Source organism: Corvus moneduloides, chromosome 12 (assembly GCF_009650955.1).
Source record: "Corvus moneduloides isolate bCorMon1 chromosome 12, bCorMon1.pri, whole genome shotgun sequence".
In the NCBI taxonomy this organism is placed as follows: Eukaryota; Metazoa; Chordata; class Aves; order Passeriformes; family Corvidae; genus Corvus; species Corvus moneduloides.
In genome coordinates, this window is record NC_045487.1 from 19439213 (window position 1) to 19464906 (window position 25694).

At 43.5% G+C, this 25694-nt stretch overlaps 2 protein-coding genes across 3 annotated transcripts; both read left to right on the plus strand.

The window, feature by feature from the left end:
- Window positions 1-1589: 1589 nt before the first annotated feature.
- Window positions 1590-11333, plus strand: CA7 (carbonic anhydrase 7). Its single transcript, XM_032122098.1, has 7 exons — window positions 1590-1668; window positions 3675-3872; window positions 6576-6694; window positions 7746-7841; window positions 8083-8145; window positions 9165-9320; window positions 9592-11333. Exons 1-7 carry the CDS (start codon window positions 1629-1631, stop codon window positions 9712-9714), a joined length of 795 nt encoding a protein of 264 aa, XP_031977989.1. The 5' UTR covers window positions 1590-1628; the 3' UTR covers window positions 9715-11333.
- A 5930-nt stretch (window positions 11334-17263) lies between these two features.
- Window positions 17264-22166, plus strand: PDP2 (pyruvate dehyrogenase phosphatase catalytic subunit 2). Of its 2 annotated transcripts, none has more exons than XM_032121945.1 (2): window positions 17264-17374; window positions 20069-22166. In XM_032121945.1, the coding sequence occupies exon 2, from the start codon at window positions 20124-20126 to the stop codon at window positions 21726-21728; it is 1605 nt and encodes a 534-aa protein (XP_031977836.1). In that variant the 5' UTR covers window positions 17264-17374; window positions 20069-20123; the 3' UTR covers window positions 21729-22166. The 2 variants fall into 2 exon arrangements, with proteins under 2 accessions (XP_031977836.1, XP_031977837.1); XM_032121946.1 differs by lacking the exon at window positions 17264-17374 and adding an exon at window positions 17399-17504.
- Window positions 22167-25694: the final 3528 nt, after the last annotated feature.

Genomic DNA, 25694 nt, shown 5'->3' on the forward strand with positions numbered 1-25694 from the left:
TGCAGACACCTGTGTGGGCTTGAGTGAGAAAATAACAGCTGAAGGGGTCAATGGTGTCAAGTGCAGGTTGGGCACTGCAGTGCCACTGTGCCCTGTGGGCTCACCTGAGCCCAGTGTTGGCTTGAAAACAATTGAAAACAGTCTTGAAAACAGTTGCTCAGCATTTTCTGCCTTGCATGTGCCTTTCCTCAGTTTATGGTCTGCTCTTTTAACACACAAAATCCCTCTTCCATTTCTTTTCACTGCTGCGTTGGCATTTTTTATACTTTTCCCTAGAACAGCTTTCCTGACTCTGCATCTGAGTGAGTATTTTAAGGTCCTAGTTCCAGTGTTGGGTCCTCATGAGGGCCTGTGTGCCCAGACTGGTGGGACACAGCCGTACCCAGTGTCTGTGCCAGGCACGTGTCAGGGACCTGAGCGGGTCACAGCAGCTTAACAGGAATAAATTGAGGAGCTCACCTGAGTAAGTCATTGTAGAACTCTCCTGTGGAGACCTTTGAAGGAGTTTACAGCCCTCTGTGAGTGATTTAGCTGGCATCAGCAACTCTCAAAGGTTTTATAGCTGACTCTCATGGAAACCTCCTGAAAAAGGAAATTAATACTTGCAAGGCAGGACCACAACATAAAAGTTGCATAAAATGCTCTTATTGATTTTTTCCTTCCATATTCTTGATTGCATAATAGAAGAATCCCTATTTTTGTGTGCTGTTGTCGTTGTGAAAATCAATGTGTTTGTAAAATGTAGCCTTGAGAGAGAGCATTTCCTCAGATCTAACAAAATTACAATGAAGGAGCCATTTTCCTTGCCCCAGAGATGTTTTAAGACATTTTACAGCTGCAGATTGGGTGTCTCATTGTAGCCTCTCCATGGCTTTAGCAGGGAGCAGGCAACTACTGGATCATTCCAGATAACTGGGGCTTCACAGATCAACTCCTTTGTCTGGAGTCCGCTGTGTTCTGTCCCTAATATAACCACACTTTTAATTTTGTCTGTTTAAAAAGTTTCTTTAAAGTTGCAAAATTAAAATCAGATTGCCAATTCATTGCTAATTTGTGTGATTTTGTACCTTGTTTAAAAGCAGCACAAGTAATTTTTCCCGAGATGAGGATGTTCTCCATCTCATCTAAGCGCCGACTGTGATTAATCACAGATCTGGTAAAAACATCATTCCTTTTTTGCAGCTGGAAGGAGGAATTCAGCAGAGGCAGTGATGTTTCTCCATGCAGAACACAGATGTGAGAAGGGCAGGTCCCACCTGCACGACTGTCCTGACGCTCAGAGCACCTTATGGCTTTTGCTTCCTTGGGGCAGAGAATGGGAAAACACTGATATTTTTTCCTAAATGTGATCCACAGTTTGGCTTTCTCTCTAAGTTCTGAGACTTCAGTTATCTGAGTTTTACATTTTCCTTCACCTGTGCTGCCTTAGCAAATAGGGGGAGCAGGAGCAGCAGCAGCAGCAAGGCTGGAGCAGGAGAACACGGGCGCTTTCCCTGTCCTGCAGGAATTGCTTTGGCTGCTCTGTATCTTTAAGGGGCTGACCCTATCCCACGGGGAGCCGGTATAAAGGCAGGTAGGCAGCAGTGCCCTGCTCAGGGAGCTGGAGCCAAGCAGGGGCAGCTCCCAAAATGACTGGCCACCACAGTTGGGGATATGGGCAGGCTGACGGTAGGTTATGGCATTTCCGTGCTGCATCTCTCTGTCTTCCCCCACTCGTTTTCTTTCTAGAGCTGTTGCCTGAGCCCTGCAGAGCTGCCTGCATTTTGATGTCTGCAAGAATCAAGTATATACAGCAGGTAATTAATTACTTTATTGATAATCAATAGCACCCAGAAAGTGGCACCAAAAGATGCACAAGTTTACATCTGCTGCCTTTCAGTGTTGCAATCAACATTCCTAAGCTGAGGGAAGCAGTTTGAGTGGCTTGGGTTTTTTTTCAGACTGCAGATATTATAGATGGGTCCCTTTCCAAAATGCTGTTATAAAAAAGATTACCTGTGTCTCTCTCCAAAAGCAATTCTGTTAAGCAAAGAAGATTTAGTAGAGCAGTAATAGATCTCCTGATTCTGTGTGGCTGCTGAAATGTGATATTTAGGCTTTCATAAAAGTGAATAAAATAAGCTATATGTTATGTATGTCTGGTACATCGATAAATTGTACAGATCAGTATCAGATCTCTTACAGAACAACTTATGCTTTCTGATTTGACAGTTTTTAATTTAGTCCTCCTCCTTTGCTTCCCACCTCCAAGGATGTGTGTCACAGCGTGAGGGGGGATGTGGAGCTCCTCAGAGATTGCCACAGTAGTGGTTTATAGTGCCTGTATCCTTTACAGAGAGGATGGATGAGTGGCTGATGCTGGCCAATAAGACAATTGCATAACTTCCAGGAGTCTGTCTCTTTACAGCAATTATTTTAGCTGCTGAGTGTCCAACAAGAGTCTTTTGCATAACCTTCAGGGGCCAGTCTCTTTCTTAACAGTAATTACTTTAGTTTCTGTGAGTCTAAAAGCCAATCTGAATACCAGGTGAGGCTGGTTAGTGCTAGTAGGTAATGTCATGTGTTTGTGCTTGTAGGTAGTAGTAATAAAGCAATGTATACTCTTATGAAGCTTGTGAGAGCCAAATGATGTGGCCTTAGCTTGCGTAACAGCACTTAATTCCTAAATCTGCTTTGCAGGCAAGCTGAGAAAAGATATTATTTTATAAGCTTAGCTTTGCAAAAAATGTCAAAGCCAAGTAAGAGTGTAATAGATCACTGTTTTGTTATGTAAACTCATGGAGGCTAAATACCTATGATTGATTTTAAAAAAGCTTCCTCTTGTAAAAGTATGTGAGAATGCTACAATTAAAAATGTGCTTCTTGAGAATCCTGAAGTACAATTGTTACTGTTACACTTTATGAACAGAAGCAGCAGAGGAATTTAATTGCTGCTTTCACTACCATAGAAAATGAGCCATAAGAAAAAGGAATTCTTTGATATGCATAAGCTTTTGTTATCTCAAATGGCTTAAGAATGTTCCAGGTCTGGCAGCAGATTTGTGCTATTAAATTGGTCTTTCTCCCTGCTCTATTGAGGTCAGGAAGTCCCAAAGTGTTAATTATCATCCTGTACCCTTCACTCAGGTTAGAGAGATACCATAACGGGCACGAGTGAAGAATGGAGCTGTCTCAAAGATTTACTGCAGTCATAAAATGATTTTAAAAATAACTTCATAGTCAGTAGCTAAGAGATTGAGTCATCTGTATCTAATTTGAATTGCTGGAGCTTTTACACTGTCTTTCCCAGGGAGAATTAAATGCTGTTTCCTTGGAGGAGTGTGTTTGTGCACGCAAGTGTTTACACCTGTACCCACCTTGGAACACCTTAGCAAGGTGACTGCAGCCTCTGCAGAGACAGAGTGGCACAAGTAACTGGGGGTACAGCAGTCTGTTGATGTGCCATGATCTCCTCAGTGTGTTTGTACAAGGTTTTTGAATCCCCATCTTGTTGCAACCTGCTTTGTGCTAATAAAAACACACCAGCCTAGAATATAAATGAATTTCTCACATTCCAAACATTCGAGTCACTCTTGCTGAGCAAGCTTTATTTCAAGCCTCATGAAAACCCATAATGACCATTTTGTGTATGGTAGGAAGGGAATAATGATGCTTTCCTTTGTTTGCTTTTGAAGGACCTTCCGAGTGGCACAAAGCTTACCCCATTGCCCAGGGGAACCGCCAGTCCCCCATTGACATCGTCTCTGCAAGAGCAGTCTATGACCCCAACCTGAAGCCCCTTGTCATCTCCTATGAGTCCTGTACCTCTCTCAGCATCTCCAACACTGGCCACTCTGTTATGGTGGAGTTTGAAGACACTGATGACAGGACAGGTGAGACTAACACAGCTAGCTAGCTCAGAACAGCAGTTTGTGACGTAGTGGGGGAGATAAAATTAAGTACATTCTGTACAGTGTAACTTCTATGATGTATAATTTCAGTTTAGAATGAGGCATGTGACTGGAGCCATTTATATTTTTATCTTCACTTTGAGCCTCTCTAGCAATGCAATATCACAGATCAATGTAGTGTTTCTTCATTAGGAAAAGCTCTTGCATCAGGAAAATCAGAAGTTTGTTTGCAGTGCTTTTCTTTTAGATGAGAATTGAAGTTTGCTGGGCATCTCTCCAGCACTGCCAGACCCCATCCAGCACCCAGAGTATGGATGTAAGCTCTTCAGTGCCCTGGTTCGTGATCACCTAAATCAAAGATGCCAACTCGCGTGCCAGCTGTGGCTCAGTGCCCAGCTCCCATCCACAGGGAAGGGAAGAGGATTAGAAGAGATGGGTCATGCAGAACAGTCATCATAATCATACTCACTGCACCAAGCTGTACCTGGACTGGTCACTGTTGCCTTGCATTTTCTTTCCTCCCTGACTTGTAGAAGTTTGGTTTCTTCAGGAATTATAAAATCTTCAGCTAATTCTGGGTTCTGAGTTGGTAGCAGCCAACTTTCGATGTTGGACTGTCTGCAGTTGTACATTTTTCTTGTCTCAGCTCTTGGCAGAGGATGTAAATTCTTTTAAGTGATTGATTATTTCTTCTGTTAGGTCTGTTTCCATGGTAGATTGTGCCCTTACATCTGGAAAGAGTGCATTAAAAAAAACAAAACAAAAAGAACTGGAACAATTTTTAAACCTATCAGCTGATTTCATCGTCCTTTTGGGTGTGCTCATTGATGCAAGCTAAATAGGATACCCTGATATTCAAAACAAGTTACTTTTTCTGTGAAGTGGCTTGTCTGTGCTGGTGACCCTTTGAAATGAGGGCTAGAGGTTAAAATTCTAGCCATTTTGTTTTAAGTTTTTTTCTGGAATGAATTTAAGAATCTGCCCAATGGAATGGTCAGGTTTTCAAGCATCTTAACTGAATTTGCAGAGAGGACTTTTTACTGCACAGATCTGTTCAGAATGTCACCCTATAAACAGAATTTGTAAAATATCTGTGGAAGTATTATCTTAGCTGGCTAACAACTTTAATGCAATTTTCAGCTGAACTGTATCTGTGTAACAGTGAACTTTATTCAGCTTTAGAAGTTTAAGAACATCTGTTACTCTGCATTTAGACATACAGACTCAGAGCACCTGTCAGGAATGAGACCTTTCTACACTAAGGACAAGTCTTGTTTCAGTAACACTTTTTCAAGGAAGATGACTGCTTGGAGTGGAAAACATGGTTTAAACTGGTTTTAGTTGTGTTAGATCTAGTGACTCAAAGCTCTGCATAAATGACACAACAGAATTTTGACAGTAATCCATAATAGCTAAATTTCTTAAAATATTTGGGACAGGTGATGCATTCTTTTTGTAAGTTTAGAAAAACATAGTAGGTGGTATTTATATCCTTAAATAATACTAAAAACCTTTGCTTTGGCAAGGCCAGTTTCCTGCATAAAGGCCAGCTGGAACCATGCACATGTGGTGGCACTGTGCAAGCCCCAGCTTTCACTCTTTATTTAAAGTGTTATGAACTGCACTGAGGATACAAGCTTTACAGATACTAAATGTAATTTTAATTTTCTTAATGTGAGACTCTGATCAGGTTTTGATGTCTGTTGGGCAAAATGTTTTAGATTTGGTGGCATATAAAATTACAGGGATTACTGATGCTGCTGATAAAATATCTTCTATAGGTGGCATCTTAAACATTCACCTGTTCTTAGGTGTTATTTCTAAATGATGTATGAAGTGTCTCTGTGGCATTTCCTTGCCTTCAGAAGGTGATTTGAGGTTGACTGGTGTCATGTGAAGTACCAGCTATTCTATTTCCCCTTTTATGGGATCAAGTATTTAAAGGAAATGGAATATAGATAACCTCCCCTGGAAGTAAAGATACTGTAAGAAGGAAATACTTAGCTGAATTGTCTACCTGATGTTCAGGGTATAAGGTTTCCTTGGAGCCTTTTCTTTTCCAGGCTGAACAATGGCAGCTCTGGCAGCCTTTCCTCCCAGCAGAGCTGCTCCATCCCTCTGCTCATGCTGCTGCCTCCTCTGGGCTCTGTGCAGCAGCTCCAGGTCCTTCCTGTGCTGGCCCCAGGGCTGGGGCAGCTCTGCAGGTGGGGTCTCAGCTGAGGGGCAGAGGGGCAGAATCCCCCCTCCCCTGCTGCCCACAATGGGGGTTTCAGGGCTGGGGCAGGGCCAGCTCTCACCCACAGCACCCCAAGTGCTTCTCCCAGGGCTGCTCCATCTGTTCCACTTGTATGTATTGTGTTTAACAGGAAAGGCATAACCATAAGGGTGGTTACCACATCTTCATGTGTCAAATAGACTATTTCAAGAAAGCTACAAATTCTGTACAGGTAGTCACACAACGTTTTAATTTACATTTTCAGATGAATTTCGGTGCTTTCCACTAATAAATCCACCCCTCTTAAATGCCTGGATGATGCATCTTTTTCATGCTGGGAGAGGCTGCTGGCTTTTTTCCACTATTGTGCCAACAGTGGTTAGTTTTACTAGCGGGAAGCTAGAAAGCCAGAATGCTTAAGCTTTTTTCTCTTTTTAATTTTTTTTTTTTTTTTTTGTTCTTTTGCCCAGCAATCAGTGGAGGGCCCTTTCAGAATCCATTCCGGCTAAAGCAGTTCCACTTCCACTGGGGGACCACGCACAGCCAGGGATCAGAGCATACCATTGATGGAAAACCTTTTCCCTGTGAGGTAAGGATGTGTTTTCACAGATGGGATTATTTCATGCAAATGCTGTTGTCACATGACTTTGTCTGCAGTGGGGGCAGGATTAAGATTCTGATTCCTTGCTCACCATGTCAGCCATCCCTGCCCTCCTCAGCTGGATGGGGAGAGGAAATGTAAGGAAAGGCTCATGGGTCAGGATAAGGGCAGGGAGAGATCCCTCACCAGTTACTGACACAGCAAAACAAAAAATTCTGTTAACAACCAAATCAGAGTTGGATAACGAGAAATAAAAGCTAAAGCTTAAAACACCTTCTCCTCACCCCTCCTTGCTTCCTGGGCGTAACTTTACTCCCAGCTTTGTCCATCTCCTCCCCTGAGTGGTGCAGGGGGATGGGAAATGGGGGCTGTGCTCAGCTCATCCCAGGTTGTCTCTGCTGCTCCTTCCCCTCAGGGGAAGGGCTCCTCACACTCTTCCCATGCTCCAGTGTGGGGTCCTTCCCACAGGAGACAGCGAACTCCATGAGCTGCTCCAGCCTGGTCCCTTTCCATGGGGTGCAGTCAGTCCTTCAGGAGCTGCTCCAGCCTGGTCCCTTTCCATGGGTGCAGTCAGTCCTTCAGGAGCTGCTCCAGCCTGGTCCCTTTCCATGGGTGCAGTCAGTCCTTCAGGAGCTGCTCCAGCCTGGTCCCTTTCCATGGGTGCAGTCAGTCCTTCAGGAGCTGCTCCAGCCTGGTCCCTTTCCATGGGTGCAGTCAGTCCTTCAGGAGCTGCTCCAGCCTGGTCCCTTCCTTGTGATCACGAGCTGGGGAAGCTTCTGGCGGTTTCTCACAGAAGCCACCCCTGTACCCTCCCACTCCCAAAGCCTGGCCATGCCACCCCAGTGTGGGCTGTTACAGAAAACTTGCCTAGTGCCTGCCCACACTCGTGGACCTATCCAAAAGATTGAACTTCATGTTTCCAACAATGCCTTTGACACAAAACCGTTCTGTTATGAACAATTGTTAGTGCTGTCAACAAGAAACCACAGTCACAGCTTCTATCACTAATTTAATTCCTATTTGTTATTTTTCTTTAAAGCTCCACTTAGTTCATTGGAATGCCAGAAAATATGCAACATTTGGAGAGGCAGCAGCAGCTCCAGATGGCTTGGCAGTAGTTGGTGTTTTCTTGGAGGTAAGAATTGCAAAAATAGCATGTTTACATGATGAAAAGCATTATGCTGTAAAGTGTTTGAGGACCATGCCACATATTTAAGAAGTGCTTAAGGAAAACAGATGACTTACTGGAAGCGTTAATGCATTGCAAATTGCTGATAAACTTTGGTAGGAATGTTAAGATTTGGGTAAGAAAACAACACTTAATTAAAGCATAGTTGTAATCCTTCTTATTTAACCTGTCTATTCCATTATTTTAGATTGGGAAAGAACATGCCAGTATGAACAGACTCACTGATGCTTTGTACATGGTAAAATTTAAAGTAAGTTCTCAGCTCCTTAAATTTCTTCTGGGATATCCTTTAAAAATCATGCTCATGTACATGTTTGAGACAAAAATGAAAAATCACCCACCCACAGGTCCTCCCATAACTAGAACATAACTGTAGTTGTAGTTTCTTCTTCCCCTCCAAAGTTCATATTATTTTCCTAATTTCAGGTGCCTCACAAGGCTTTGCTGACCCCACTGGTCATCCAGAGGTTCTGCCTTTCGCAAAAAGCCCAAAATCAGCAGCTCCATGGCCCTTGAGGCTCAGCTCTTAGACTCAGCAAAATAATCCCTTTTCCATTGAGCCTAGGCTGGAAGAAGCTGCCTGTTTCTTTGCTGCAGAGCTCTGTCAAGGATGATCTCACTGAGGTCCACAATTAGTCTGTCCCTGAAGTGTTTTCTGAGTGACTGAGATCCTTTTGGATACTCCTACAGGTTGAAGAGTTTTGCTCCAGACTGTGGTACCTAAGGCAATCACTACTTTAGACAGCACCTCCTTCTATTTCTACCAACCTCTGGTTAATGTATCTTCCTCTGTCAATCTACCTTCCTCTAATTTTAGACTTGAAGGTTTGATTTTTTTTTTTTTTTTAAGCCAATATTTACCACAGCAGACAATGACTATAGGATTTAAATTTTTCTACTAAAATAGCTGAGAAGAATAGAAAATAGCAAGTAATGAGACAAGGAACTCTGCCATGATATTATCTGTAGCTCACACTGAACACTATATACAGAACACACCTCCTGCATTATTTTTGGGCCTATTGTGACAAGAGATGAATTTTGGTAAAGACAATTGTGCAAGACCTCAAAGTCTGGTAAGGCAGCATTTGGCATCACACTTGCCATCTACTTTTGGCTAACAGCTGTTATAAGGCAGTCAAACCTTTACAGACTTCTCCTTTCCCCTATTTTTAATGTTACTTTAACATTTTCTTCTCTTTCAAAAAAGTTATTTAACCTGCACTTAAAAGTAAAAGGATAAATTTCAAGTCCATTTTGTTTTCTCAGGGAACAAAAGCTCAGTTTAGAGGCTTCAACCCTAAATGTCTCCTGCCCTTGAGTCTAGATTATTGGACATACCTTGGTTCTTTGACAACCCCACCCCTTAATGAGAGTGTGACATGGATAGTGCTGAAAGAACCCATCAGAATCTCTGTGAAACAGGTAAACTTCTGATACTCTCTCAGTTCTTGTAGGATTCAATGCTGGGTAAGCAGGCAGAGACTGTTTTGATTTGAAATGAGGCTAAATTAAAAGTCTGTGAATATTCAGCTTGTTCAATCCTCAGGGCTTCTGTTACTTTCTGTTAATACTCTCTGGGAACCTGTTTCATTAACTGATTAAAATATACTGAATACTTCCTTTTAGTCATTTTTTAAAAACATTACTGTTGATTGCCCTCTTAAGCAGTGAATTGTTTCCCCTGAATTTCCAGCTGGAGAAATTCCGCATGCTGCTCTTCACTGGTGAGGAAGACCAGAGGATCCAAATGGCCAATAATTTTCGCCCCCCTCAGCCTCTGAAGGGGAGAATTGTTCGAGCTTCCTTCAAGGCCTGAAAAAAACTGATAATGGTCCTGAGATATCCAAGAGCTTCCACGTGTGAGATACTATAAACAGAAACTCTGGTCTTCAGACCACTCATGGAACACACAAGACAGGCATTTCCATGAACCCTCTGCTCGGAGAGGAACAGTCTTCTGGCTTTGTATTTTATTTGAAGTGCTCATTCTTTGGAGAAATGAGATCTTTTTAACCAGCACTACCTAATATAAGTGATAGCTGAGTGTACTAGGTTGTTATCCAAGACCTAAAACTCTATAAAATTAAAATGAAATTAAAATCCATCTTGATAGAAAATGGGAAATTACGTAGCGATCTACTAGTGCTGATAGCCACAACTTCTAATTGTCTCATTTAATACATGAGGAAACAATAATCAAGAATTTTGGACAAATTTGACTTAAATTTTCCTTACTGATCTGTTGTTAGCATTTGCTGAGCTCTGATTTAAAGATTGCTTTCAGTGTAGTCTTGCTGCCTGATGACACAGAGTGTATGAGTAGCACTAGAAGAAGTTCTTTACTTGCCTCAAGTAGGCCTTGGTATGAAAATTAAATATATATTTTAAATCTACTGTTCTAAGATGCTATCTTATAATGAAAACAACAATGTAATGCTGTGAAGAAAAGCAGAGCAGTTTACCGCACAGTGTTATTTAGGTATTTATCCTTTCAGCCCATGCAGAACACAGGACCACAGTGCCCTGGTAAGGGTCAGTTTGGTTGAAGAGTTCCTCTGTAGTGATCCAGGTGTGTTTTGTGGTCCTCAGTTGCTCAGATTCTACCTCAGTTCAATGCTATGCTCTGCAATACGACTTCCTTCAGAAAGCAGGTATTTCATTTCCTTTGGGACTTAATGTGGGTAGATCCTGTCTGCCCTGAGTGTGCATTGCTGCACAGACCCTGCCTGGCTGGCAGGGGGTGCTCCCTGTGCACCAGAGGCTTCAGTGCTCCTGAGTCCTTTTACCTCTGCAAAAGTTGCTTTAGAAAAGCCATGTGTTGGTTCTGCAGATCAGTGACAAAATTCCAACTCTGGTACTCGATACTGTGATGTTCTCTGTGATTACCCACAGTCAATTCCCAGTTACTTTAGTTCCGGGCTTCCCATGGTCTGTTCTGTCCGTGTAGTTCAGGCAGAAATCGCTGATGTTGATCACTTTTTATCAGCTGAGATGGAGAAATCAAAGATTTACAAGGAAAGTGGGGAGAAGGGAGAACAGCAGCTGCTGTGGGCTGCTCCCCTTTCCCCAAGGAAGGAAGACATGAGATGTGGAGCACAGTACAAGGAATGAAAGACTAGAATTCTGCTCCTCAAATCTCCATGGTTTTTCTGGTACACTGATCTAAAACTTTGTTTCTCAGCTTCCTCTTATGTAAAAAGAGGGTAACACTGACCTCTACCTCACAGGCTGTTGTGAGGGCTAATTCAGCATTGTTTTAGATGTGAGATTTTTATCCAGCAGATGCTAAAGGCAATGGAAAATTCTTACAAAATGCAATGGTTTTAGCTATTATGAATGTAACTTTGCTAGTAATGCAAACTGGTATTGCAGAAACTCTATTTAATGTATCTTAAGTTCTTTAACAAATGAAATAAATGAGACTTTAAAATCATATGTGCATATCTTCAGCTTTTATTTTAAGAAGACCCACCTCTCCCTACTTACAGCACATTAACAGAAATGATGTTTGATGTTTTCAACTGATGCATCTCTTTTGGACTGAGGAATGCTTTGATTTTTTTACCTTCAGTGCTCTAAAACCTTGACTAAGCTATAGTGGAATGATCTAAGTACAGATAAGAGTTATCCCTCACAAGTTTGTGGGCATGTTTTTAAACTCTAGAAATGATTTCTGACACCTCTTTTTGGTCTATATCACAGTTCTTACCATCTTTTGGGATTAACAGTTTCTGTTTCAGCTTAATCCTTTCACTTAAGTTCTGATCTACTGTATACCTGGAATGACTTCTTGCCCAGAGTTAAATTATTATCATGAACCTTATGTCCCTGTTAAAATTTACATTGAGATGCATTCTAAAATGTAAAAAGTCTTTCGAAAAACCTTACATTTTGATAGCCAAAAAAAAAAAATTATTAGGGGCAAATTTAAAATACTTTCCTGATTAAAATATAAACAATCTTATTTACCATATGTTGCACAGTCAAGCTATCCCAGTACTGCTGCATTAATATTAGTACAGGTGTTCACAGAGCAGGTCAAAATCAGCATTTTCAGTGTTTCCCTCTCATTTTAAGCATAGGAGTAGGTTTCTGCTCCCTGTCTCTTGCAGTAGGTAGAGGGCTTGTGCATTGAAACTTTGTCCAGTTTTCCCCAGCTACAACCCCTCAATCTAAAAAAAAGTTTATTTATGCCCAGAATGTGTTCATTCTGTGACCTTGCACATAGTACTTAAGCTTCTTTGAGGGTGGTTTAGTCATGAACCACAGAAGGATAATGTTTAGCTTACGAGGTTCTTGTAAGAGCTTAGCTATTGCAAAGAGCTTTAAATGCTGCATTACCCTGAGGTGTTCAGTTCCAGGGAGAAACTGAACTGTACCTTCCTTCAGAAATAAATTTGTTTTTACTTACAGGGGTTCTTGATTGTTTGGGTTGGGGGTTTTTTTTCAGTTTTTGGAGGGAAGAACATGATCTAATTTTTTACCACGGTGAAGTAAAATATAAAAGGAAGACTTGCATATTCTTTTTTGTTTCTTGAGACCCTGATCAGACAATAAAAACCCACAAATATTGTATTGTATAAAAACCTATTTAATGCACTTCATTTATTTTGAGATTGAATGATACTAAAACATGAGCTATCCTTATCCAACAACAACCAATTGTGTTGAAGGAAAAATGGGAGTTGACTGTAATTATTCCAGCAAGAATTCACTTACCTTCTCCTGGGATTAGAGCTGTCCTGACTGAGAGAACAGAGGCTTCACGTTTAGGACAGCGACTGAACTGGCACAGCTGTAAAGGCTGGATTAAAAATGCCACCTAGTGGCGTTCCTCCCATTTCTTGCCACAATCCTTAAAATAATTTTTAAGGCCCATTTAGTCAAAATACAACAGATGAGATAATTTAACTCTGACAATAATAATTTTTAAAGAGATGAGTGATTGCAATTGACAACCCCTTGCTGGCTTTATGTATGTAGTCATTGAAACTCCTTTCTCAGATAAAAATCGGTCTGACAAAAGAAACTCGATAAACTAGTTACAATTTTTTGTTCCTCATTTCACTGCTGAGCAGGGCTATCCTATCCTCTGCTTGCTGAACTGCACACTCTCTTAACTTTAGCTTTTAAATGTTAATAGCTGTGGTTACAGTTCAGCTTAGGGGTTTTCCCCCAACTCTTGCAAGCAGAAAGATTTTTAGGCAGTTTCCATCATACAGTTGCTATGATGTAGCAGATTTATAATGATACATTTCATGATGAGTATAAATTAATCCACATATAAGCATCAGGGGAAAAGTTTTGCAATGTACATCAGCACCAGATGGTGCTTTTGGCAGGGTTCAAGGGTCAGAAAGATAAAAAAGAGAGCATTTCAGGAGAAAAACAGAGATAAGCCTGAAGAAAATGGGATGTTATCTCATAGCTCAGTGTAGCTGTTTTCCTCTCTGAATTCCTCTGCAGGCAGAAGTGACCATTTAGTAACAGCACCGAGCATCAGACCACTGTCTCTACTCTGCCTGGTGGAGAGGAGAGCTCACACTTTTTCTCATTTACCCTGAGGAAAGCACAGCAGATGAGGGAACCTGACTGACTTGCATGGAACTATTCCCAACTTGCACAGCTGTAAGGCGGGGAACTTTCATTCCTCTGATGTCCCATTTATGCTGCTGCTTGCACCACATTTGAAATTTAGTAAAATTTCAGCACCTTACTCCAGGTTGTGAACAGCAATATAGTAATGCAAATCATTTCATTTCATATCAACATAGTGGAATATTAAATACAGCAATTTAGGAGCCAGCTCACCCTGTTTGTCTGCTGCAGGAGGAAGAGAGAGGAAAGGAATATAATCACTTTTTTACACATGAGCACTTCTTCCCAAGCCACAAGACTTTCCTGTACTTGAACACTGCCCCAAGAAATGTAAATTTACTCTTACAGTGGCACAGAACCTTAATGAACATTTGTTTCAGTTTAACTTAAACCAATTTGTAAGCAACATCCAATAAAAATGATCCATGTGAAGTTCAGATTGCATTACAGCAGCTGGAAAGACCTTTGCACTGGTGTCATTACATTGACTTAAACTGGGTCTTCAGGTTAACCCCTGCAACTCCAGATGCCACTCAGCCTCTGCTGCAACAGGAGAGGCTAAATGCAGCTGGAGAGTTGGAATGGCACCTTTCCTACAATTGTGCATGGTGTTTACCTCTGTTCATCAATGTTTCTTGCAGCTTGCCTTCTTTTCTAGCATTTGAGGGTTTGGTTTAGATTACTTAGGAAGATCAGACTGGAAACAGCTGTAACCAAACTAGAAAATGCAATTGCTCTAACAGACCTAGAGCCTCCTTCATTTCTTCATTTATTTGTGGGTTTTGTTTGTTTATAATAAGAGATTTCTGCATCTGTGGTGCCAATTTGCCTTTTGTGAAAATCCAAAATGCCACACACAGCAGATGAAATGTCACTATTCACAGGCAGATACATCCATTCTTAATGGCACTCAGCAGGTATTTTGTGGGCTGGTGCCATGTTTCCTCTCCAGAAGCTGGTTATTAGACTGTTGAGCTTATTGTGCAAAAAGCACAAAGCTCAGTCTGTGTTCACTAAGATGGGCCAGAGAGACAATTCATTCAAAGGACCCACCTTTCTTTGCATGTTGGCCATTCACAAGTTTCCAAAGGCTTTGGATCTATGGTTGTTTTCCAATCTGTATCACTAGGCTGAGTCTCTGTTGCAGAAAAACTTCTGAAAACTAGGAAACTACTTTTAGTAGTAGTTTACTACTTTTCTTTAGATTCAAACTTTTTGCTACTGGTCAGCTTTCTGACAAAAGGATTAGCTATTTATCAGAAACATTAGTCTAATTTATGATTTGCTTTCTTAGGGATATCTGGTGGTTCTGATCTTTGTGTGTCCCCAAACAAGAAATGTTTACAAAGCATCAGGAGTCCCAGACTTTTCACGAATATCAACGAGGTCATGGAAAGTAATCCATGCTAGCACCTGCTGTGAAGGCAGTGGGGATGAGGGGCAGCTGTTTGCAGCCTCTGGAAGCAGAAGATGTTTAAATTGCACCAAAGTAGCCACAGCTAGTTGTCCAAACGAACAAGCAAGGGGGAAAAATAACATTCCATGGGAAAGAAGGAAACCCCAAATAGTGCAGTCTGGCCTACATAAGAACACAGAAATGAGTACAAGAACGTATTTCCAAAGAAAACCAGAGCTGCTGACTGTACAAGTCAGCAGATGAAATTGCTCCCTGAAAAAATCTAAATATAGGATTTGCTACATTTTAACCTTATCTTAATACAATATCTGGAATTAGACTCATTTTCTAATAAATCCAGGTAAGGATTTTCTTCTGGCACTGGCCTAAACTTTGCTCATCTATAATCAGCAAAGTCAATACCAAATCTGAGTTTTATTTAAAGAAACCCGAGTTCTAATTTTTTCAATGCAAATTAAGAACATAGAGCACTATGGCAACCAAGCAACGTTGCTACAGAAATTTGCCATTTTTATTAGATATTCCTAAAAGCAAAAATACTGCAAGCTTGAGTAATACTATTTCTTTTCTCAGATCACATCAGCGAGTAGCATTTCTATTATTTTTTCCTTTAATTATAAATCACTTTAGTTCATCAGCATAATCAAACAGTCCAAAGTAGAATCTAAATCTCAATTCAACTTAATATCCAGCCCTGTCAACTACCTTCAATATGGTATTCCTTCTTGTTTTTAGAAAACACGGAGTGAAAGGGACATCTTCTCCTGCAGGACTGTTAATTGTTTCACCTTCATTTACATGGTTCCTAAGCCACTTCAGCTTATGCATATGAATTTCTGAAATTACTGCATGAACATGTGAGCAATAAGTTACAGCTTTCAGCTGAAGAGAAGCATTTAATCATGGTGGGAGCACAGGAAACTCAGAGCAGTCAGGTTCATTTTCAGGCTGCTGTAGGAGGCTTTATCAGTTTTGTAAATGTTACAAAAGCTGAAAATTGGTAGGTCCAAAGGAAGAATCATTGAATCATGGAATATCCTGAGTCGGAAGGGACCTACAGGGGTGATTGAATCCAGCTCCTGTCCCTGCACAGACACCCCAACAATCCCAACCTGGGCATCCCTGGCAGCGCTGTCCAAATGCTTCTGGAGCTCTGGCAGCCTCGGGCTGTGCCCATTCCCTGCGGAGATCCAGAAACTGCTCTTGGTGTATCTGAGCACTGCACAGAGCAGGGAGATGCAGGTAAGGGCTGCTGTGGGTGTCCTCTTTCAGTTCAGCAGATTTGTCAGGCAGATAAAAAAATTATTTCAAACTTAAGGTTTTTTTGTGTGTGCTAAAATACTGTTTGAAAATTTTCCTTAAGATGACCTATTTTTTTGTTTACTCTTCCACGCAACATGAAGCTACATTTCATTGTTTTAATAAAAACAAGAAACAAGTGAAAGCTCAGAGTCATTGAAGATGCTCTGCATCTTTCCACAATGAGATAACCTGGGAACACTCTCATCTCATCTAGGATACTTGCACCACATTATTTAACTAAAAAATCCTTCAGTACAAGAAGCCAGGCGAATTAAAAAATGCACTGACAATATCAAAGCCCCTTTTGACTTTTGAGCCTCTGTTTTTGAATAAATGATTGTTAGGGGTTTTAAAGCAAGGACTACTTAGTAACCACTGCGTTAACAGCAGTAACTACCGATTAACCGCCATGCACTTTGGGCCCATTCCTTCCCCTCGTTACCGGGCTTAGAATCGCTCAGTGGAAATTTCAACCAAGACAAGCAGTCATATGAAACCAAAAAACCGGGGAGTCAGCAAAATGAGCCCTTTTCTTCTCCATAATTTATATGGCGAATTAATTACTTAAGAGCTTTGCGATTTTGAGCCTCATCAGCCGGTGCCCTCAGTGCTGCGGAGTGTGGAAGAGTACTGAAACGAAAAGCCGAGGTTCCCCTCTCAAGGGAATAGCGTGAGTTTCACTGTTATTAATGAGGAAGAAATCCCTGCTGGTGCTTTTGCTTCCTAACACGTGTCACTCGCTTCCTTTTCGCTCTCGTTACTGCGCCGCCCAGGCCCGCGCGGGGCCGGGCCCGACGCTCCCTCAGCACCCGAGGGGCGGCGGCCGCGGGGCAGGGCCGGCGGTGACGGGGGAGTGAGGGGGGCCAGGGCCCCCCAGCCCAGCCCAGCCCAGCCCAGCTCAGCTCAGCTCAGCTCAGCCCAGCCCAGCCCAGCCCAGCCCAGCTCAGCCCAGCCCAGCCCAGCCCAGCCGCAGCCGCCGCGCAGAACATGGCGGAAGGGCCGCGCCACGCCCGCCCCACCGTGTCCTGACGGGAACCCGCGGCAGCTGGGGCGGGGCACAGGGGGCGGGTTGGGCGGCGGGGCTGTCGGTCAGCGCTGTCCCTCAGCCCGGCCGGGGACAGCGCTGGGCCGGCGGGTGCGAGAGGTGGCTGTTTGGCCGGTGGGTGCGCCCGGGGCGGGGTACGGGGCGGGCAGACAGCGGCCGCCGCCGGGGGAGCCGTGCCGGGACACAGGGAGCGGAGCCGGGCCTGGCGCGGCGAGTGTGCGGAAGAGGCAGCGGGAGCGGGGAGGTGGGAGTTGTGCGGGGCACGGGCCGCGGCGGCGGTGGGGTCGGGGTTGGTGTGAGGTGGATGTGTGCGGGGTAAGGGGTGAGTGTGCGGGGAACAGGGCGTGTTCTGTGCGGGGCAGGGTGGGTGTCTGTGGGGGGGACGGGGTGTGTGCAGGGTGCGGTGTGGGTGTGTGCGGGGCACAGGGGGCGTGTGCGGGACAGGGGTGTGGGGGGCACAGGATGTTGGGCAGCAGAGGGGGTTTGTGTATCGGTGTGTGGGGCTGGGGCAGTGGGGAGGTGGCCGGGTAGAGATCGGATGTGTGTGGGGTGAGGGATGGGTGTGGGCAGCGTCAGGAGAGTGAGTGAGGGGAATGTGGGGTTGTGGGGCTCTCAGGGGGGCTGTAAATCCAAATGTAGCGGGTATCTGCTAATTTCATTGGGAAAAGCGGGTGCTGCCGCGCTCTGCGCTCCGGCAGCTGCGGGCCGTGCCGCGGCCTTGACGGCGCGGGCCGGGCTCAGGCGGGCCTCGCTGGGACACCGCGTTCCCGGGGAGGCAGTGCTGGAGCGGGAGCGAGTTTATGTAACAATTGGCTCTTACGTAATGGTCTTTAGCACACCGCTTTAATTAGCACCGCTACCGGGGACGTCCTGGGCAGCAGCGTCTGCACACTGCGGCTGGGGAGGACCCTGAGGATGGGAACGCAGTGAGCAGGGCTGGCTTACAAGTGCTCCAGGACTCGTCAGTGCTTAGGCGAGCTCAGGGCTAACTGGTGTTAGTGACTGCTGCTGGCGGAAAACCACACCGCCTCTCTCTGTCAGCCAGGCGGTGTGAACGGGGGAGGTTTCTTTAAAACGCTCTTTCATTGGGCTTTTTGATAAGTATGTGAAAGTCATCATTGTTTCAATCTGATGTTGCTGACGGGGCACGAAAACAAAGAAGGACGGGGAATGGACTGAAAAAGGTTGCCAAACCTTGGCTTGTCTTGTGCTGTAGGTGCTTTTTGGGTTTAGCTGTTGCTGGAGTTGGCAGTGTCAGCTGTCTTCCTCTTATTTTGGTTGCATTCTTTCTGTAGCACAACAAAAGGCACTGTGTGTTGGGAGATGCAGTGTCCCAGGAGACTGCAGGCACGCCTTGGACAGTGAACTGGCACTGCCTTTTCCATCTGCTCTCCTGACATCAGCAGTAAAATTATGCTGTGTCTTTGCCTGTTCTCACCAGGTCACCAGAATCATAGTGGTGGGGTCTGTTGCAATGCTTGTCTGCTCTTTTTTGTGTTAAATATGGGTAGCACACTTCAGAAATGTTTTGTGACACATTGCTTTGGGTTCCAAGTGGGATTTCAGCAGTCCTTGGGTTGTAGCAATAGGCCTTCTCTTTAGAATAGCTCACGGTCACTTTTGCTTCCTGCTGGTTTCTTGGAAACATTTGCATGCATCTGATCTGGCTGGTTTCTCATTATTTCTTGTGAAGCACCCTGCTAAAAAACCAGTGTTGTAGCAGCACGTAGTGTCTTTGGCCTGAGCAAGTAGTGTCACAGACCACCTCAAAGTGTTTGAAAGCTCTCAGAGGACTCTCTTGTTCTCAGTGGTTGCTAGTGGGATCTTTTGGGAGTTAATTGTACTTGCAGTGCTGCCATACAGTGAGTTTTTTAAATCCATGGGGCAAAATTCTGTTGTGAGTGAACATCTGGTTGTAGTTAGCAATATTGCACAGCTGGAATAGCTTACTGAATGCAGGAGACAATGTGGGGACCTCCCCTATGGCAGCTGAAGAGCTTCAGCTGCTGGAGTTCCCTAGGTTTCAGTGCTGTTGGCGGCAGAGATCTTCACTGCTGCTTGTTCTAATTGCCCTGCGAATGAACAAGCCAAATTGTGAACCTGTAAAAGTTGTCAATGTTACTGATTCTACCAGCAGTAGAATCTGCCTTCAGCTGTGTAAAAGATCCTGCCTGCCTGAAGCTTGGTTAAGACCTTGAAAGTAAAAAAAAAAGAACAGCTGAGCTTATAAACTGTAACAGAATTGGAAAGGTAGATTGGCTTGTTCTAGTTGTGAGGATCATGGATAGTGCACATAAATCATTAACTGGCCACATCTTTCAGTCTTTCCCCAGGGTTTAAGTACTTATCTTCTCTTGGGTTTGAAGTTTTGAGTCTATTAATAGAGTTGTACTCTAGCAGGCTTTTGTGAGAGCTGTGCATTAATTGTCACTTAAGTCCCTACTTTAAATCTCGTTGGGTCTGTTTGTTCTGTGCCATGACTTGAAAGATGAGGCTTTTCATTGTACAGTTTCCAATAGCATTTCTTGTAATGTTGCCATTTTTTCTTAGTCTTGCTACGATGAGGGAAAAATACGTGTCTGGAAAGTAAAAATTACCTCTTCTGATGAGTTAAAAGGAGCAGTCATATCCTTGGTTATAATTAAGGGATGGAAATTGTATCGCTTTTGAGATGCCTCAACTATAGTGATCTCTTTGGAAAAAAGTTCTGAATATTTCTGAGAGCTCTAGACATGCTTTTGTATTTCTGCATGGAAAGCTTCTTATGAACTTTCTAATTATTTTCCCTTTCCTGCATTTCTATTCCAGGCTGCAAGGACATTCCGTGTTACTGAAGGAAGGTGCTCTATTTTTGGAGTGACTTATGATGTCAAGAACTGTATCATCCTGGATTTTAAGCTCAGCCAGAAGCAGCATTGTTTTACAAGGGAAAGGACGTTGGTACTCCATCTGTATCCCAAATAGAAACAAGATCAAATGGAAGCTTGTTTTCTCCAAAACATGTCCCTACCGTGCTGGGAGCTGCAGCTTAGACAGTACCTTCTCCTTACCCAAAGCATTCCGACACACTTCCACCGAAGAAGAACACTTTTCTTTCCAGTTGTCTCCAGCACAAATCAACGACATGCTCAGAGCAGGTGAATTATCCCACAAAACACTGGATTTGAATGGCAAGAATGCAAATTCCGTGCTGAGGTTTGAAAGCAACCAGCTGGCCTCCAACAGCCCCATGGAGGACCGGCGGAGCGCGGCCACGTGCCTGCAGACGGCGGGGATGATGTTCGGGGTGTTCGACGGCCATGCGGGCGCCGCCTGTGCCCAGGCCGTGAGCGAGAGGCTGCTGCACTACATCGCCGTGTCCCTCATGTCCCGCCAGAGCCTGGAGGAGATCGAGCTGGCCGTGGAGGCCATGAAACCAGTGCGGCCCATCCTGCAGTGGCACAAGCATCCCAACGATGTAGAGTACCGGGAAATCACCTCACAGTACTTTGAAAACCTTCGGGTTTACTGGCAGCACTTGCTGGACCTGGACACTGAGCTGGGGTTTAGTTTAGAAGAAGCCATGATTTGTGCATTCAAAAGGTTAGACTCAGACATATCACTGGAAGTTCAGGCTCCTCAGGAAAGTGAGTTGATGAGAAATATTGCCCTGCAAGTAGCTTTTTCTGGTGCAACAGCCTGTGTAGCTCACATTGACGGTGTTCACCTACACGTGGCAAACACCGGTGATTGCAGAGCGGTTTTAGGGGTTCGTGAAGAAGATGGAACATGGTCTACTCTCCCTCTAACCCGAGACCACAATGCCTATGATGAATTTGAAATTAGAAGATTGAAGAGAGAACATCCTAGATCTGAGGAGAAAACCCTATTTGTGAATGACAGATTACTGGGGATTCTCATGCCCTCCAGAGCTTTTGGAGATGTGCAATTAAAATGGAGTAAAGAATTGCAACACAGCATTCTCGAGAACAGCTGTGATGTTGAGGCTCTAAACATTTATCAGTATGTTCCTCCAAACTACCATACCCCCCCTTATTTAACTGCAGAACCTGAAGTAACGTATCACAAATTAAGGAGCAAGGATAAGTTTCTTGTTATTGCTTCAGATGGGCTATGGGAGATGCTGAGTAATGAGAAGGTTGTAAAACTTGTTGCTGGACACCTTACAGAGCTCAACATGCAGAAACCATCACTGACTTTTAAGAAACCAGTTAATTTGGGTTACATGCACAACCTGTTGCTGCAGAGGAAGAGCAAGGGCCTGGCCTCCCTGGACCAGAACATCGCCACCCATTTGATCCGGCACGCGATCGGCAGCAACGAGTACGGCGAGGTGGACCCGGAGAAGCTGGCTGCCATGCTGACACTGCCTGAGGACCTGGCCCGCATGTACAGGGACGACATCACAGTCACTGTGGTGTACTTCAACTCAGAAACTATTGAAGATTACTACAGGAACCACAAATAGAGCCTTGCACTGCTGCAGTGCAATACCACTAGGGAACTTTGATACTGAAGCATTCCTCTCATTCTCTGGTAGTTGAGCTGCTACCAGTGTCTGCAAGTTCCTAAATCTTTGTTACTTACTGGCTTTGAAAATAACTTTCTAGAAGGTGAAATTGCCCTGGGTTTCCAGGTCTGTATGCACTGAAGAAAAATGTTTTCATAAAACCTCACTGAAATGTAGCTGAACTAAAGACTGTGGACCAGTTCTGATTCCATGAGAACCTCTGGTAAAACTTTCCAAATGAACAAACAAGGCAAATTTCACTGAGGCTGGTACAATTTAATAGAGATGGATAATAGGTGTAGCTGCATGGAGTGTCAGGCTCTGCTTTTGTGGAGAATGAGTGGCATCCTCTTGAAGCACTGTAACTGAATTAAATAAATTAACTACCAAACTTTCTTTGGATGTGTCAGATATTCTAACAAATGGCCCCATATTTATAAAACAACATGAAAGAAGGCTGTTCAAAGAGCCTTTGTCAGATTGTCAGATGTATTTCCTGATTCTCTTCCTTAAGCAAGGGAAAAATTGTTATTTTCTTGTGCAATTCTTTTTAAGAGTGAACGCATATTCTCTTAACTCTGTGTGGACTTGTGTGACAGCTTAGAGTTCAAACACGAGGGTCTCCACAATTCCCTGTTTAGGATTTAACAGCACCAGACTTAAGCATTTGAGTGTTTTGCTTAAACAATGTACCCTTTATTAGGTATTGATCTATGAAGTGCTGTGCATCAAATCTACCAACTGTAATTTAAATTGTTTGTCAGATCTAGAAGTTCAAAAATTCACCTAAAGGTAAATATAACAAAAGAGAGCACCTTTCTCTCCAGATTTCACTTAGAAGAAATAACAGTGCTGGTACTTCTCCAAAACATGTTTAATCTTTGATTCTTGCTTTTCCTTATAGATACAGAGTTATTTTCACTACTGAATGTATGTTTTAGTCTCTGAACATACACGAAAGTGTATTTTACAATGGTTTTCTTTTATACTGAGCTTTCCAGAGTGCCATCCAAGTTTGCAAATTAGCTTTTACATATGGTGTTCTCTGGTGCCTCTTCCTTGTTTACACACAACAGGAACTGTTGCCCACAGGAATATTGGGAATACAGGACTGTTCATTCTTCTTGCTGCTGAGTAAGAACTTGTGTGGGAGCAGCAGAGCAAATAAAAATACTGGGTTTTTAGCAAGTGAAAAAGTAGTTGTTTTTTTTTCTCAAGATCTTAAGTAGATGAGGTCTTGGAGCTTAAACAGGTAGCATTTGTGGATTTGGGGCTCTTTGTGTGCTTTTCCTTACACATAAAATTTCTTAGTGCTTTTTTCAGGCATTTAATAATCTTTTGAAGGTGGGATTAGAAGGAGAAGGAAGCTAAAACTGTTCCAAAAATATTCATGCTTTTGACTATTCAGGACTGACTGTAATTCAGTGCTACAATTGCAATCACTGAATGCATCCTTACAAAAACCTTTGCTCTGAATTTACTGTTAATTTTTTTTTCATGTAGTACATATTGGAATACATCCAGCAGTTCAGCCTGGAGGCATGTTCAATGAGTGGGTCTGTTCCCCTTGATATCACCAAACCAGCATTTACCTCAGGAAATCTGCCCCTGAGCTCTGGGTGATAAGGGCTGCAGGCAGACTTTGGGTTTGTGCCAGATGCTACAGAGGTTGTTGAAATTCTTGTTGCTGCGGTCCAGCTTGCTTTAAAATGTGTCCTGCTCTCATCCTCGAGGCTGGTGCTGCGGAGACCGAGATTTCCTGTGCCAGGAAAGGCAAACAGGGGAGGTCAGGCCTGTGTTAACCTCGGGAGGGGTCTGCTCTGCCTGCAAGGCAGCGGGTGAGGAGGGGAGAGCTCCTCAGCAGCATCCCTGGACCCTTCCGGCTTCTGTTTGCTCTAAAAAATCCTCTTGTGTGATCAGTTACAAGCTTCACTGCTTGAAGTTTAGCCCTAAGGTAGTGAAAGAAAGCATTTCTTTGACTACCTCTTAATAGATTACTTTGCAATGTAGCCAGAGGCACAAAGGTGCTAAACCATTCTCAGAGGGGTGTGAAGTGGGACTTGTTTTATGAAGATAGTCTAGAAAACATCTCATGTAGAGCCAACCTGCCGCTGCAAGAGTAGTGTAGCAAACCAGCAAGTGTCTAGTCATAAAATAAACACAAATTTCTGTTCCTTCCACTGTCCAGTGGTGAAATCCAGCTCATCTTTTGAAAGAGTCACTGTGGCACTTCTTCATCAAGTGTAACTCTTGGTGATACTATGTGTAGGTTGTACCTGCACCGGCAAATTGGTAATGATTGTTTTGGGGAACGTGTCTGAAAATTAGATATTTCCCATTTCATGGTAGGTTTGCTCAGTTGTACCATGCAGCACTGTAATCATCCTGTGGTGAAAAAGGATAACGTTAAACTGGTTAAAAGTTTGGTTTGGTTTGGTTGGTTGGTTTTTTAAATACAAATCGTGGATTCAACTGCATATTCCCTGGGATTTGTTGCTGTCAATGAAGGCAACCCATCCATACTTAGAATCATTCAGGTTGGAAAAGATTGGTAAGATTGAATCCAGCCATTAATGCAGCACTGCCAAGGCCACTGCTAAACCATGTCTCTAAGCACCACATCCACGTGTCTTTTAAATATCTCCAGGGGTGGTGACTCCACCACTGCCCTGGGCAAGCACACAGGGAAAGACAGGAACCTGCCAGAAATTCCTGCCCCTCCACAAAATGTGTGTGAACTAGAACTAAGCAGGGTGAGAAAACCCCAGGGTGAAAAATCTGCACATGTGGAAGTGTGTGAGAACTCTGGAAACCCAAAGCGCATTCTCTGAGATGCCAAGCACTTGTCAAAGACCTTACCTTCAGGTAAGCAAGGTGTTATTCTGCATTGTTATCAGGACACTAAGTTTTGCATTCTTAGGTTGTATCCTGGGACTGGGAGATGACAGAGCTATGGATTCTTACCACAGAACCCCTGGCTGTCCGCTCTCTGTCAGTGTAGCTGTCACACAGGTGACAGCAGCAGCCGGCTGGAGGTGACGCACCGCAGTCAGCTGCTGCGGCACCCGGGCCATCCATCCCATCAAACAGCTGAGCAGCTGGAGCCACATGAGCACTGAGGTTCATTTGTATTTCCATGCTCGCATAAGAGCAAGATGACAACACCTTCCCCCCTCCTTTCCTGATATCTGACAGCTGGTAGCCAGGTGCCCCAAAAGAGCTGTACCTGATCAAAGCAAGGGAGTGTCCTCTCAACAAGCATGAGGGATCTTCAGCTCTGAAGAGCTGCTCAAACTTGCATGCTTTACCATGCTGAGATGTTGCACTTGTCTTACAATTCCTTTCAGTCTCAATTCTCTGCAGTATTAAATGTGCATGTTTACCCAGGAAAAAGTCACATTTTAAGGTCACTGCAGAAGTTAACAGGCGTACTGAAGTGTGACAGTGTGCACACAGTGAAACGTTTCTTGATGAATTCACCCACTACAACCACGGTAAGATGCATGAATTCAACAATTTACTGCACCCTGAAATTGCCTGAATTGACAGCAATTCAATCATGTCTTCTATCCAATGTATTTTAAAGAAGTTCCAGATTTCAGTCACACTAAATTCCCAGTAATGTGTACACCATAACTTGTGGTGAGGAAAACAGGGATTGTACCATTTGAACTGGATCGTAGGTATTCTCTTGTCTTTGCTTCATCAATTAGTGCAATCAGAGCTAGCTGGCACTAATAAAAATAGGATTTTGTGACATGGAGCATCGACAATGTTTAGGTGAGCAAACTAACTGCATTAACCTGCTCCTGCAAGCTTGATGATGTGAAGAATGTTTAGATGCAACTCCTGCAGTATTGAAAATCTGTTGGAACAAACAACTTTGCAGGCAATCTGTCTGGTTTAGGTTAGATAGTTCTGCTT

What these genes read in the sequence shown, in the direction of transcription:
- CA7 (XM_032122098.1), top strand. Translation starts at nt 1,629, where the DNA reads ATGACTGGCCACCACAGTTGGGGATATGGGCAGGCTGACG. An exon ending in AGACACTGATGACAGGACAG is followed by an intron (nt 3,873 to 6,575) that starts GTGAGACTAACA and finishes TCTTTTGCCCAG; the next exon opens with CAATCAGTGGAGGGCCCTTT. An exon ending in TGTACATGGTAAAATTTAAA is followed by an intron (nt 8,146 to 9,164) that starts GTAAGTTCTCAG and finishes TTGTTTTCTCAG; the next exon opens with GGAACAAAAGCTCAGTTTAG.
- PDP2 (XM_032121945.1), top strand. Translation starts at nt 20,124, where the DNA reads ATGATGTCAAGAACTGTATCATCCTGGATTTTAAGCTCAGCCAGAAGC.